This window comes from Pongo pygmaeus, chromosome 8 (assembly GCF_028885625.2).
Source record: "Pongo pygmaeus isolate AG05252 chromosome 8, NHGRI_mPonPyg2-v2.0_pri, whole genome shotgun sequence".
Classification (NCBI taxonomy): Eukaryota; Metazoa; Chordata; class Mammalia; order Primates; family Hominidae; genus Pongo; species Pongo pygmaeus.
The window spans coordinates 27,950,075-27,962,897 of record NC_072381.2 but is presented as its reverse complement, the minus strand read 5'-3'; the positions used below and the strand labels follow the sequence as shown (position 1 = coordinate 27,962,897).

General features: G+C 37.8%; 1 protein-coding gene across 15 annotated transcripts in view; it reads left to right on the top strand.

Moving 5' to 3' along the window:
- The window catches only part of ANKRD26 (ankyrin repeat domain containing 26), a 124,320-nt gene that overhangs the window by 14,218 nt on the left and 97,279 nt on the right, over positions 1-12,823 (top strand). For 12 of the 15 annotated variants that reach the window (XR_010127400.1, XR_010127399.1, XR_010127398.1 and 9 more), the window contains exons 6-9: positions 3,447-3,477; positions 7,103-7,175; positions 8,565-8,625; positions 8,718-8,920. Coding sequence is in view for 12 of the 15 variants with exons in the window: in XM_063669693.1 (XP_063525763.1) it covers positions 3,447-3,477; positions 7,103-7,175; positions 8,565-8,625; positions 8,718-8,920 (368 nt within the window). In the remaining 3 variants the exon portion in view is untranslated. Of the gene's footprint in view, positions 1-3,446; positions 3,478-4,269; positions 6,226-7,102; positions 7,176-8,564; positions 8,626-8,717; positions 8,921-12,823 lie in introns of those variants that run through there. The other 3 variants (XM_054435696.2, XM_063669691.1, XM_063669692.1) reach the window with 2 other exon arrangements.

Sequence of the window (12,823 nt, the reverse complement as noted above, 5' to 3'; positions counted from 1 at the left end):
TCCCTAAATTCCTATATGAAATTTTTGTATAAATAAGAAAAAAGGTTTTTAAGTTAGTATGTTGTGTGTTTCCTTTATAATTGCATTATAATGAACTAGACTTGTTATAAAAAATGGATCTTCTATTTTTATAACAAATGGTTTGTGTTTATTAGATGAATATTAATTACATTTGTCCCTTGAGCAACGTGCATATTAGGACTGGTGATCCCTGTGCAGCTGAAAATCTGCACTAACTTTCAACTCCCCCAAAACTTAACTACTAATTGCCTACTGTTGACTGCAAGCCTTATGATAATATAGTCAATTAACATGTATTACATATATGTATTGTATAATATAGTAAAGTAAGCTACAAGAAAGAAATTACAATTAAGAAAATCATTAAAGAAGAAGAAATATATTTACTACTCGTTGAGTGGAAGTTGATTATCATAGAGGTCTTCATCCTGGTTGTCGTCATGTTGAGTAGGCTGAGAAATAAGAGGAAGATGAGAGGTTGGTCCTGCTGTCTTGGGGTGGCAGAGATGAAGAAAATCCACATATAGGTGGACTTGTGCAGTTCAAACCTGTATTGTTCAAGGGTCATTACATAGTGATTTGGGCCACTAAAAATTAACTGTCTTTAGAAGTGGGAACTCAACAGTACCTTTCTGGTACCATAAACAAATGGCAATAAGAACTGCAGAACTTAGCCAGTGTGCACCAATACCAATAGGAAATTATTTTTTAAAGATACTGAATACAGAAGTCAGAAAAACAATTCCTTGTTGAGAAGCACAAGTCATGTTACTTATTCTTATACCAACAAAATCTCATTATTACTGACTTTATTTAGCCTAAGTTGAAATAGAATGAGATACATTTACTTCGTTAGAACAAGATGTGTTCTTCTGGCCAGGTGCGGTGGCTCATGCCTGTAATCCCAGCACTTTGGGAGGCCGAGGCGGGCGGATTATGAGGTCAGGAGTTTGAGACCAGCCTGGCCAATATGGTGAAACCCCGTCTCTACTAAAAATACAAAAATTAGCTGGGCATGGTGGCTCACATCTGTAACCCCAGCTACTCAGGAGGCTGAGGCAGGAGAATGGCTTGAACCCGGGAGGCAGAGGTTGCAGTGAGCCGAGATTGCATCACTGCACTCCAGCCTGGGTGACAGAGCAAGACTCCATCTCAAAAAACAAAACAAAACAAAACAAAACAGGTGTGTTCTTCTGTCTTCTGGATAATTGTCATGATAACAGTAATCTTGTTAGAATGAAACACTCTGTTATTATTAGCTGAAAGATTATCATAATGAATATTCAAATATCTCAACTCTGGGCTCAACAAATTATAGTGAAGTACAAAAATGTCCAATGGGAGACTCTAAAAAAAAAACAGGGAAAAAAAAGTAAGTACGGAAATGTGTTTTTGTTTTTTTTTTTTTTTGAGATGGAGTTTCACTCTTGTTGCCCAGGCTGGAATCTCGGCTCACTGCAAGGTCCGCCTCCTGGGTTCAAGCAATTCTTTTGCCTCAGCCTCCCAAGTAGCCGAGATTACAGGTGCCCGCCACCATGCCCGGCCAATTTTTGTATTTTTAGTTGAGACAGGGTTTTACCATGTTGGCCAGGCTGGTCTTGGAACTCCTGAACTCAGGTGATCTGCCCGCCTTGGCCTCCCAAAGTATTGGGATTACAGGCTTGAGACACCGTGCCTGGACAGAAATGTTTTGCCATAACAAAAATGCTACTATGCTACCTGGATGTGACACCAAATGCATTTTATAACCTGAACTGCATGAAGACACATTTAATTTGGTACATATCTATCAAAGAACTTTTATAGGTTAGGTTTTGCAACTTGCAAGAAATATGAATATGGAACAGATATAGTTTTGGTCTTTAAAGTTTTCATAATAGAATAGAGCTGTTCCTATTTCATTTGTGTTTTTTCAATGAAAATATTTAATTGATTTCTATAATTGTTTACTTAGCAAATAACTGTCAAGTATCTTTTAGATACTAAGCATTTTTCTAGTGTTACAGAACGCAAACATTTTATTTCTTTTTTCTTTCTTCTTTTTTTTTTTTTTGAGACGTAGTTTTGCTCTTGTTGCCCAGACTGGAGTGCAGTGGTGTGATCTTGGCTAGGCTCACTGCAACCTCAGCCTTCTGGGTTCAAGCGATTCTCCTGCCTCAGCCTCTTGAGTAGCTGGGATTACAGGTTCGTGCTACCATGCCCGGCTAATTTTTGTATTTTTAGTAGAGATGGGGTTTCTCCATGTTGCTCAGGCTGGTCTTGAACTCCTGGTCTCATGTTCTGCCCACCTCAGCCTCCCAAAGTGCTGGGATAACAGGCGTGGGCCACTGCACCCGGCCTAGGTGCTATGCAACCTAGGTCATAGCTATGCAACCCTGCCATTGTAATGTGAAAGCAGTCATAAATAATATGTAAATGAATAACGTGACTGCTTCAGTAAACCTTTATTTACAAAACCGTATGGCTGGCTGGATTTGGCTTGTGGCCTCTGGTTTGCTGGCCCCTCATATACAGGATAGATGGAAGGTAACCATGTAAAGTGGAAACAAAGGAAGCTTTGGCAGTATTTAAAGCCATAGTTTCCTTGTCACTAATCCTTGGACTAGTATTCATCCATTATGAGGTTCTCACCATCCATGGTGAAATACATAAAATTAGGAAGCTCAGTTTATTAATTTTATTTTATTTCATTTTATTTATTCTTTTAGAGATGCGGTCTCACTATGTTAGGCCAGACTGGTCTCAAACTCCTGGCCTGAAGTGATCCTCCTGCCTTGGCCTCCCAAAGTGCTGGGATTATAGGCATGAGGGCACCATACCTGGCCAGTTTATTCATTTTAAAATGTTGGTCTTTTTCTTCATGTTATGACTTTTTTATTTTGCTTAAATTTTTTTTTTCATTTAAGAAATAACATTAAGAATGCATGGGTTTTTTTTCCTTGTGAAAGCCATCGGTTAAGAGTCCATGTTTAACTAGGAAATATAAACATATTAAGTAAATATTATATTAAGTAAATACATTAAGTAAATATGTTTATATTTCCGGGGTAGTGGAAATGTAAGGCAAAGGCAGAAGAGAGGTACAGTTAATAGGATTTAGTGATTATTGAGTGTAAAAAGTTAGGGGGCAGAGAGAAATCTCAGCTGATTGGTAGGTTTCCAGGTTGTGCACAAGCATTTAAACTGGACATGAGGAGTAGGAAATTGTCAGGTGAGTAGAGAAGAGTGGCAGGTCTGCAGGGAAGATTAACTTTTTTCTATACATGTGAGTTTAATGGAATATTTATATAGGATATTAATTCTATTATAGTCTCCAGATATGGTCCCAGAGGGATACTTTGTAACAAACCATCAGTCTTATGCTTTAAATTTCATATATTTTTCTATTGTTGATTTAACATGTGTTTTACTTTTCTCTTTAACAGTGGATGAAAGCTCTGAAGACTCCTTAAGCAGGTAGTATTTTACAGATTTTTAAAAATATATTTAAAGGAATACAGAGAAAAGAAAACTGTTGAGTGCCCTACTTTGGGTAGACATCATATTATGTGCTTCTCCATATAGTCATCCCAACAGCTTTGCAAAGTATCTGTGCTATATTATAACCCAACTGTGTGGTTCAGAGAGGTTGATTAATTGGCCCATGACCTCACAGTTAGCAAGCAACTGACCCATGATTTGACCATCAGCCTGCTTCGCTCCCAAATCCCTTCTCTTGTCCCTCAACATGGATTGATAGAGACTTGTGCAGCACTGGATCAAGGTACAGGTCCAAATCAGATCAATTCAGAGACCTACATTTAGTTATATGTTAACTCTCAGAGTTTTTCTTAGGAGCCTGGTTGGTCCAACAATTTGTCCTAATATGCTTGATAATTGCAGTGGTAACTAGTACTTTGACTTTATCATCAAAGGTTTTAGGCCAGATCTCACTTAGCTGTGGCCACAGGGCCATACATTTTACGTAAAAGGACCACACAAGTCCTATAAAGGAATTATTTTACTGTAAGTGAAAGCTATTTACCTATAGACCATATTGTATTAATTATATTCAGCATCCAGTTAGAGGATATTTCTGATTTATTTCTCTACCTACTGACTTCCCAGTTTGGTTTTCCCTTTAGGCTAGTACTCTATCTCCATCTGATTTGCTGGAAAGGATATGATTTTGTTTCTCTCTCTTTTTTTTTTTTTCTTTTTTTTAAATAACTGCATAGGGCCGGGTGTGGTGGCTCACAAATGTAATCCCAGCACTTTGGGAGGCCAAGGCGGGCGGATCACAAAGTCAGGAGATCGAGACCAGCCTGGCTAACATGGTGAAACCCTGTCTCTACTAAAAATACAAAATATTAGCCAGGCGTGGTGGCGCACGCCTGTAGTCCCAGTACTCAGGAGGCTGAGAAAGGAGAATCGCTTGAACCCGGGAGGCGGAGGTTGCAGTGAGCCGAGATTGCACCACTGCACTCCAGCCCGGGCGACAGAGCGGGACTCTGTCTCAAAAAAAAAAAAACAAATGCATAGTATTCTATGGAATATTTTTACCACATTTTCTTTATCCAGCCAACTGTGTTCTATTATTTTTTTCCATTTCTGCCAGCTAAGTATTCCTCATTTTCCTATCAACAGAATCAAAAGCACCTAGAATTTCAGGATTTTAAGGAATCAGACTAATCAGAATGCCATCTAGTACTTCAATCTGTGTTTAACATCTTGGTCAAATGGTTCAGATGGAGAACCTGAAACTCAAAGAGATCAAGGGGATTTATTTGGATATGATATTTGAAGTCATTTCAGAGCCCAGTACTCTTCCTTCTTTATCATCCTACAGGTTAATATTTTAATAATAGAAAGGGTGAGTGGATCTAGTGAACCCAGTGGAAGAGGAAAGAATGGAATTAGCAGAGGAAGGCCAGGTTTGAAAAGAAACAGCACTGGGTTGGATAGGAACTGGGCTTTTGGAAAAGAGATCAGAATATTGGGGTTTCTGACAAGTTCAATAATGATAAATTACTGGAATGAAGGATACAGGATGTTTGGAATTATCTAGAAAGGCATATTAAAATAGGGGGTTCAGGGGAGTCCTGAACAGGTTGTTGCTTTTTTGTATAATTGGAGGAACTGACAAACTCTCAGGGTTTCTACTGAAAAATGTTAAAATAATTTGAGCCACTGGGAAGAGTCTCTACAGCCAATAGGAATGTGCTATAACTACTTCTGCCTCAACTTATCGGTGGCTTTGAGCCCCTTAAGTACTTTGGAGCTGGAGGCTGCTGAACTACATAGATCTGTGGCCCAGGGCACACCTCTGCCTCTTTTCCCAATTATCCGATGTCCTTCTCATGGACATGTAGGGTAGGGCAGGGGTAGGATTAGTTGGCAAGTCAGTCATGGAGCAACCCAAATCATGGAGTTGGGTAGTTGTTAACATGCCTGTGCTGCTGGCAGATGACGGAGACTCCATTTAGCTTGTTTTCCAGGAGCAGAGAAATAGAGAGCTCCTACTCTTGGGCATTTGAGACCATCGTTTCAGGAATTTGTGCTTTCATAGGCTGAAGACTTAAAAGTTGGAGATGCTATGCAGCCCTGCAGAAGAGGGATCTGTAAGTGGGAGCTTATAGGAAGGAAGGTGTTTAGATAGTACTTAGGGAAATACAGGTACAACTACCAGGACTCTTTCTCCAGCATTCTTTCTCTTTAGGTATCTGAGTGCCTGTAAAGATTTTTAAGGGCTTGCTAGTTTAAGGCAGGACCTCGATAGGGAAAATAATTGGATTTTATAACTTTTAATGTTTTAATATTTCTGGGGTGAGTAGTCCCAATAACAGCATATACATTTGTGTTTTGACTTTTGCCCATCTAGCTTTCAAACATTTCATACATTTCAGGGGACTCCTTATACTGTTTTAGGGTGAAGGGAAGCAATGAGGCCTTAAGTGGTTTTCATGTTGAAGAACCAAGACTGCCATTTTTGAGTGACACAGATTAGTCTTTGAAACGGAGATAGATAGTAGAGAAGGGACAGTGTATCTTTCTACCTTGTTTTATGTATTATTTATTTTTTTTATTTTTTATTTTTTTTGAGACAAAGTCTTGCACTGTTGCCCAGGCTGGAGTGCTACAGTACAATCTCAGCTCTCTGCAACCTCTGCTTCCTGGGTTCACACAATTCTCCTGCCTCCACCTCCCAAGTAGCTGGGACCACAGGTACACACCACCACACCCAGCTAATTCTTTGTATTTTTAGTAGAGACGGAGTTTCACTATGTTGGTCAGACTGGCCTTGAACTCCTGACCTCGTGATCTGCTCGCCTCGGCCTCCCAAAGTGCTGAGATTACAGGGATGAGCCACCGCGCCCAGCCTATTTATTTATTTTTATTTTTTTGAGACAGTGTCTTGCTGTGTCACCCAGGCTGGAGTGCAGTGGCATGATCTCGGCTCACTGCAATCTCTGCCTCCCAGGTTCAAGCAATTCTCTTGCCCCAGCCTCCTTAGTAGCTGGGATTACAGGCACATGCCACCATGCCTGGTTAATTTTTGTATTTTAGTAGAAACAGGGTTTCGCCATGTTGGCCAGGCTGATCTCAAACTCCTGGGCTCAAGTTATCTGCCTGCCTCTGCCTCCCAAAGTTCTGGGATTACAGGCACGAGCCACTGCATCTGATCTCCACCTTGTTTTAGATTATCAGGTTTGTGCTGGTTCAGGTAACGAAAGTTATATCAGCCATTAATTGGATTTTCAGTTCAGCCTTCGGGACAATTTGTGAAGACAAAGTATTCCCAAGCTCTGCCAATATCTTGGCTGTCACTATTAGTTATAGAACTAAGGTTGAGTCTTTATTGAATATTTTATAGTTTCGGAGAGGTAGAGGCAGCAATTGGTAACTAAAATATTTTTCAAAAACAAGGTCAAATTTTAATTAGATCAAGAAACATCATTAATATACAGACAGTTGACCATTCACCAGGTTTTTGGTTTTTTTTTGGAGGGGGCATCCAGATCGAAAATTGTAAGCTGGTTTTTGTTTTGTTTTGTTTTTAAAGAAATGAATTCACTCATTTTTAAATATTTTTGTTCTAAAGGCTTTCTGGCAAACCAGGTGTTGATGATTCGTGGCCTACCTCAGATGATGAAGACCTCAATTTTGATACCAAGGTAAAGTGCTCTCTCATGAACTTAATTTTCTTACTCTGAATCTAGTTTTGTATAGTATTGTCTTAAAATTTAGCAGTGGTCTACTTATCATTGTTTTCTGTTTGTAATGGAAACGTGGTCAGGGGAAGCCATTTTATAGAAATATGGCCTGTTGAATTCTTTTTTTTTTTTTTTTTTACTTTGGTAAATAACAAAGGATTGATAAATACTTTGAGGGAGTGGTGATTGCAAAAAAAGAATATACTGGAAAATACATAGTGACAGGAAAATTATATTGGGAAAAGTTTTCCTACAATAGAGGAAGTATGAAAGTTGGTCAAAGTTTATATGGATAAGCACTCCTACTATGATTTTAAAATCTTTTTCCATTTTTCTCTTTCTGTAGTAAGAATGTTACAGCTTCCAGGAAGTAGTAGATGATCATTTTTAACTAATTGGATGACTTAAAATTAAACTCTTCACTACAGAAGTATTTTTTAAAAAACTGGTTGTAAATACTAATCAGTATTATCAGGGATATCCTATGAACCAAAGTCTGTTACAGGTCTGTGTTTCTCCGTGTGCCTTAGTATACTTAAAGCTTTTCCTTTTCTTCCTTGACTTAAGCTCACACTTGATTGGTTATGCCTCTATTTTTTTTTCTCCCTACACTTTCATCTTTTAAAAATGATTTATCTCAGCCTAAATGTTTCCTTGCAGAATACATTTCTTCAGTTCTGTTATTTCAGTCCATGTCTGTCTCCATTTGCAGCATATTTAGGTGCAGCTTTCTATTTAGTAGTTATGTGTGGCTTTTGTTCAGCAATTATTGCCCCACAAGGATTATTTTTGTTTTTTTCTCTGTTTCTTGTAAGGAGCTGAATTTATACAATCATTTATTTTTAGCTTTTTGACAGAATAGAAGCAGCCTATACTATTTGCAGTGCCAACCCACTTAAATAAAATATACTAAGAACAAAATGCTCACAGTTTTTCTTACAAGAGTTAATTCATGCAAATATAAATCATGCATACACATTTCAGAAAATAATATGTAATTAAATGTTTTAATGTTTGACTTTTATAATACTCTACCTAGGAATAAATTTTCATTTTAGGCTAGTGTGGTTAAGAAAATAATCGAATAGATATCATAGTATTTATATAATAATCAATTAGGGATAAGGGGAGTAACCTTTGGAGGATATCTATTTCATCTCTCATAATCCTTACCCCATGAGAAGATGTAGTAAAGGGCAGAACTGAGGTTTAAACCTACATCTGAGTGACTCCAAAATCTGTGTTGTTTGTGTTAGATCATGTAGTAATGGTGACTATCTATTACGATTATTTTATCAAATTTGATACTTGTTATTTTTAAAACTTGTTATTCTTATTTTTGTTTTCTAGAATGTCCCAAAACCAAGCTTAGCAAAGCTAATGACTGCTTCTCAGCAATCCAGGAAAAATTGTAAGCTGTTTGAAAACTACTTATTCTTGTGTTATTCACTGATTCTTAATTACATATATTTTCATTTACTCTTTATTTTGTTTTTACTGTAGTAGAAGCAACATATGGCATTGTGAGAACAGGAAATAGAACTTTGTTTGAGGATGGAGATTCCGATAGTCAAGATGAAATTGTGGTTGAAAGCCTTCCTACAACATCAGTCAAAGTCCGGGACTTTTCTCATCCTACCAATCAATCACCTGACCTTCTTCCAAAACTTTCCCATAAGTCATTAGCAAACCCTGGTCTTATAAAGGTAAGTTGTTTTTTAAAAAACTTTTTTCATGTACCCTTCCCCTGCCCCAACAATCCTCATAATGATGCATCTATTGAGATGATCATACGGTGTTTGTTTCTAATTCTGTTTATGTGATGAATCACATTTAAGACTTGCGTATGTTGAACCATCCCTGCATCCTTGAAATGAAACCCACTTGATCATGGTGAATTATTACTTTGTGATGTGCTGTTGGATTCAGTTTGCTAGTATTTTCTTGAGGATTTTTGTATTCATATTCATCAGAGATACTGGTCTGCAGTTTTCTTTTTTTGTTATGTCCTTTTCTGGCTTTGATATTAGGGTGATACTGGCTTTATAGAATGATTTAGGGAGGATTTCCCCCTTCTCAACCTTCTGGAGTAGTTTCAGTAGAATTGTTACCAGTTCTTTTTTGAATGTCTGGTAGAATTTAGCTGTGAATCCGTGTGGCTCTGGGCTTTTTTCTTGTTGGCAGTTTTAAAATTACTGATTCAGTCTCACTGCTTATTACTGGTCTGCTCAGGATTTCTATTTTTTCCTGATTCAAGCTAGAGGAGTTTTGTGTTTCCAGGAATTTTTCAATTTCCTCTAGATTTTCTAGTTTGTGTGCATAGAGGTGTTTATAGTAGTCTTGAGCGATCTTTTGTATTTCGGTGGTATCAGTTATACTGTCACCATATTCATTCCTACTTGAGCTTATTTGAATCTTCTCTCTTTTCTTAGTTAATGTAGCTAGTGGTCTATCAACTGTGTATCTTTAAAAAAAAACCGCCGGGCATGGTGGCTCACACCTGTAATCCCAGCACTTTGGGAGGCCTAGACGGGGAGATCACCTGAGGTCAGGAGTTTGAGACCAGCCTGGCCAACATGGTGAAACTCTGTCTCTACTAAAAACACAGAAAAATTAGCCAGGCATGGTGATGGGTGCCTGTAATCCCAGCTACTTGGGAGGCTGAGGCAGGAGAATCACTTGAACCCAGGAGGTAGAGGTTGCAGTGAGCCAAGATCACACCATTGCACTCCAGCCTGGGTGACAAGAGTGAAATTACATCTAAAAAAAAAAACCAAACAAACAAAAAACAAACTTTTTGTTTCATTGATCTTTTGTGTTGTGTTTTTGGTTATAAATACATTTAGCTCTGCTCTGATCTTTGTTAGTTCATTTCTTCTGCTAGCTTTGGGTTTGATTTGTCCTTGTTTCTCTAATTTCCTGAGGTGTGATGTTAGTACTGATTTGCTATAAGAGGTTTTGATAATTTGTAGCACTGTTACTTATTTCAAAACATTTTAAAATTTCCTTCTTGATTTTATTATTAACTCCGAAATCAGGAGCAGATCATTAAGTTAAATGGAAATTACCATATGTTTGTATAATTTTGAGGGTTCCTTTTAGAATTGATTTCTATGTATTCTGTGGTCTGAGAAGATACTTCATATGATTTCAGTTTTTTAAAATTTATTAAGACTTGTTTTGTGGCCTATCATATGGTCTATCTTGGAGAATGTTCCATGTGCTTATTAAAAGAATGTATATTCTGCAGTTCTCAGGTAGAATGTTTGGTAAATATCTGTTAGATCCATTTGTTCTTGAGTGCAGTTTAAGTCCAGTGTTTCTTTGTTGGCTTTCTACCTTGATGACCTGTCTAGTGCTGTCAGTGGAGTGTTGAAGTCCTGTACTATTATTGTGCAGCTATCTCTTTTCTTAGGTTTTCTTAGGTCTAGTAGTAATTGTTTTATTAATCTGGGAGCTCTGAAGATAGGTGCGTATATATTTAGGATTTTTAGATCTTCTTGTTGAATCGATCCTTTTATCGTTATATAGTGACCATTTTTATCTACTTTTACTGTCATTGCTTTAAACTCTGTTTTGTCTGATATAGGAATAGCTACTCCTGCTCACTTTTGGTTTCTCTTTGTGTGAAATATCTTTTTCCACCCCTTTATCTTGAGAGTATAGGAATCCTGACATGATAGGTGTGTCTCCTGAAAACAGCAGAGAATTTGGTTTGTGATTTTTAAAAATCCATCTGCCAACCTGCATCTTTTAAGTGGAGCATTTAGACCATTTACTTCAATGGTAATATTGAGATCTGAGGTGCTGTTCCAGTCATTGTGTTGATTGTTACCTAGTGACTTTGTTTCCTCCATTATGTTATTGTTTTATAAGCCTTGTGAATTGTATGCTTTCAGGAGTTTCTGTTGTGTTATGTATCAACCTTTTAATTCAACATTGAGAACTTTTATAAATATTTCTTGTAGGGCTGGTCTAGTATTGACAGATTCCCTCAGCATTTGCTTGTTCAAGAAAGACTTTATTTTTCCTTCATTTATGAAACTTAGTTTTGCTTGATACAAAATTCTTGGCTGACAATTTTTTTCCTATTTAAGGAGACTATAGATAGGACTCCAATCCCTCCTGGCTTGTTAAGGTTTCTGCTGAGAAGTCTGCTGTTAGTCTGATAGGTTTTCCTTTACAGGTTATTTTTTAAAATTCTTTTTATTTAATCTTATTTATTTATTTTATTTTATTCTTTTTATTTTTGTCTGATTGGATTAATTTGAAAGCCTTGTCTTCAAACTCTAAAGTTCTTACTTCTATTTGGCATAGCCTACTGTTAAAACTTCCCACTACTTTTTTTCTTTTCCCCCCTCGAGACAGAGCCTCTCTCTGTCGCCCAGGCTGGAGTAGTGTGATCTCAGCTCACTGCAACCTCCACCCCCTGGGTTCAAGCACTTCTCCTACTTCAGCCTCCCTAGTAGCTAGGATTACAGGTATACGCTACCATGCCTGGCTAATTTTTGTATTTTTAGTAGAGACAGGGTTTCGCCATGTTGGCCAGGGTGGTCTCAAACTCCCGACCTCAAGCGATCCACCCACCTTGGCCTCCCAAAGTGCTGGGATTGCAGGCGTGAGCCACCATGCCCAGCCCCCAACTATATTTTGTAGTTCCCTAAATGTATCTTTCATTTCCAGAAGTTCTGATTGGTTTTTCTTTAAAATATCTTTCTCTTCAGAAAATTTTTCATTAAGATCCTGAATTGTTTTTAAAATTTCTTTATGTTGGTTTTTACCTTGCCCTTGTACATTCTTGAGTAACTTAATAATCAACCTTTTGAATTCTTTATCTGGTATTTCAAAGGTTTCATCTTGTTTTGTATCCATTGCTGGAGAGTTAGTGTGATCTTTTAGGGGGATTATAGAATGCTGTTTTTTCATATTACCAGAATTATTTTTCTGGTTCCTTCTAATTTAGGTGGACTATTTCTTCTAATTATTTTTGAATTTATTTTTGATTTGACTGGGTTTTTTTTTTTTAATTTATTTTTCCCCCCTTGAGGATGTGACTTTAATGTCTGTAGTTTATTGTCACCTAGCTTCAGCTCTGGGTGCTTTCAGTAGTGAAGACCTTGTAGTAGTGAGTTCCTTCGTTACAGAGAATCTTTGTGTGATGATTTTCTCAGATGTTGGTAGTAATAGCAATGTACTGGGTCTGTGAGCAGGTTTACTGTTTCCTGTGGGACTGGAATGACAGAAGTCTCATGAATCTTATCTCATTCTCCAGTGTTGTGCACTTAAAAATTCAGATGCCTACTCTGTTTCCTAAAACATTTTTTCCCCAGTATTTTATTTACTGGATTGGACATTTCAGGCCTCAGGCTAAAGGCGCCCATGGGTAAGAACTGGTTGTAGCTAAAGCAGGTGGATAAATGCAGTACCCCAAGTTTGGCCTTGACAAACGTGGCAGGGGGAGCTCCCAGTGATATGCACTAAAGTGTTTTCAGGGGGAAGGGAGGGAGCCACAGGAAAGCAGTCTGCCTCCCAGTCACACTCCTGACCTGGTGTTCCAGCTAATCAGATCAGACAGGCACCTTTTTTAATCTGCAGGAATACTGATGTTC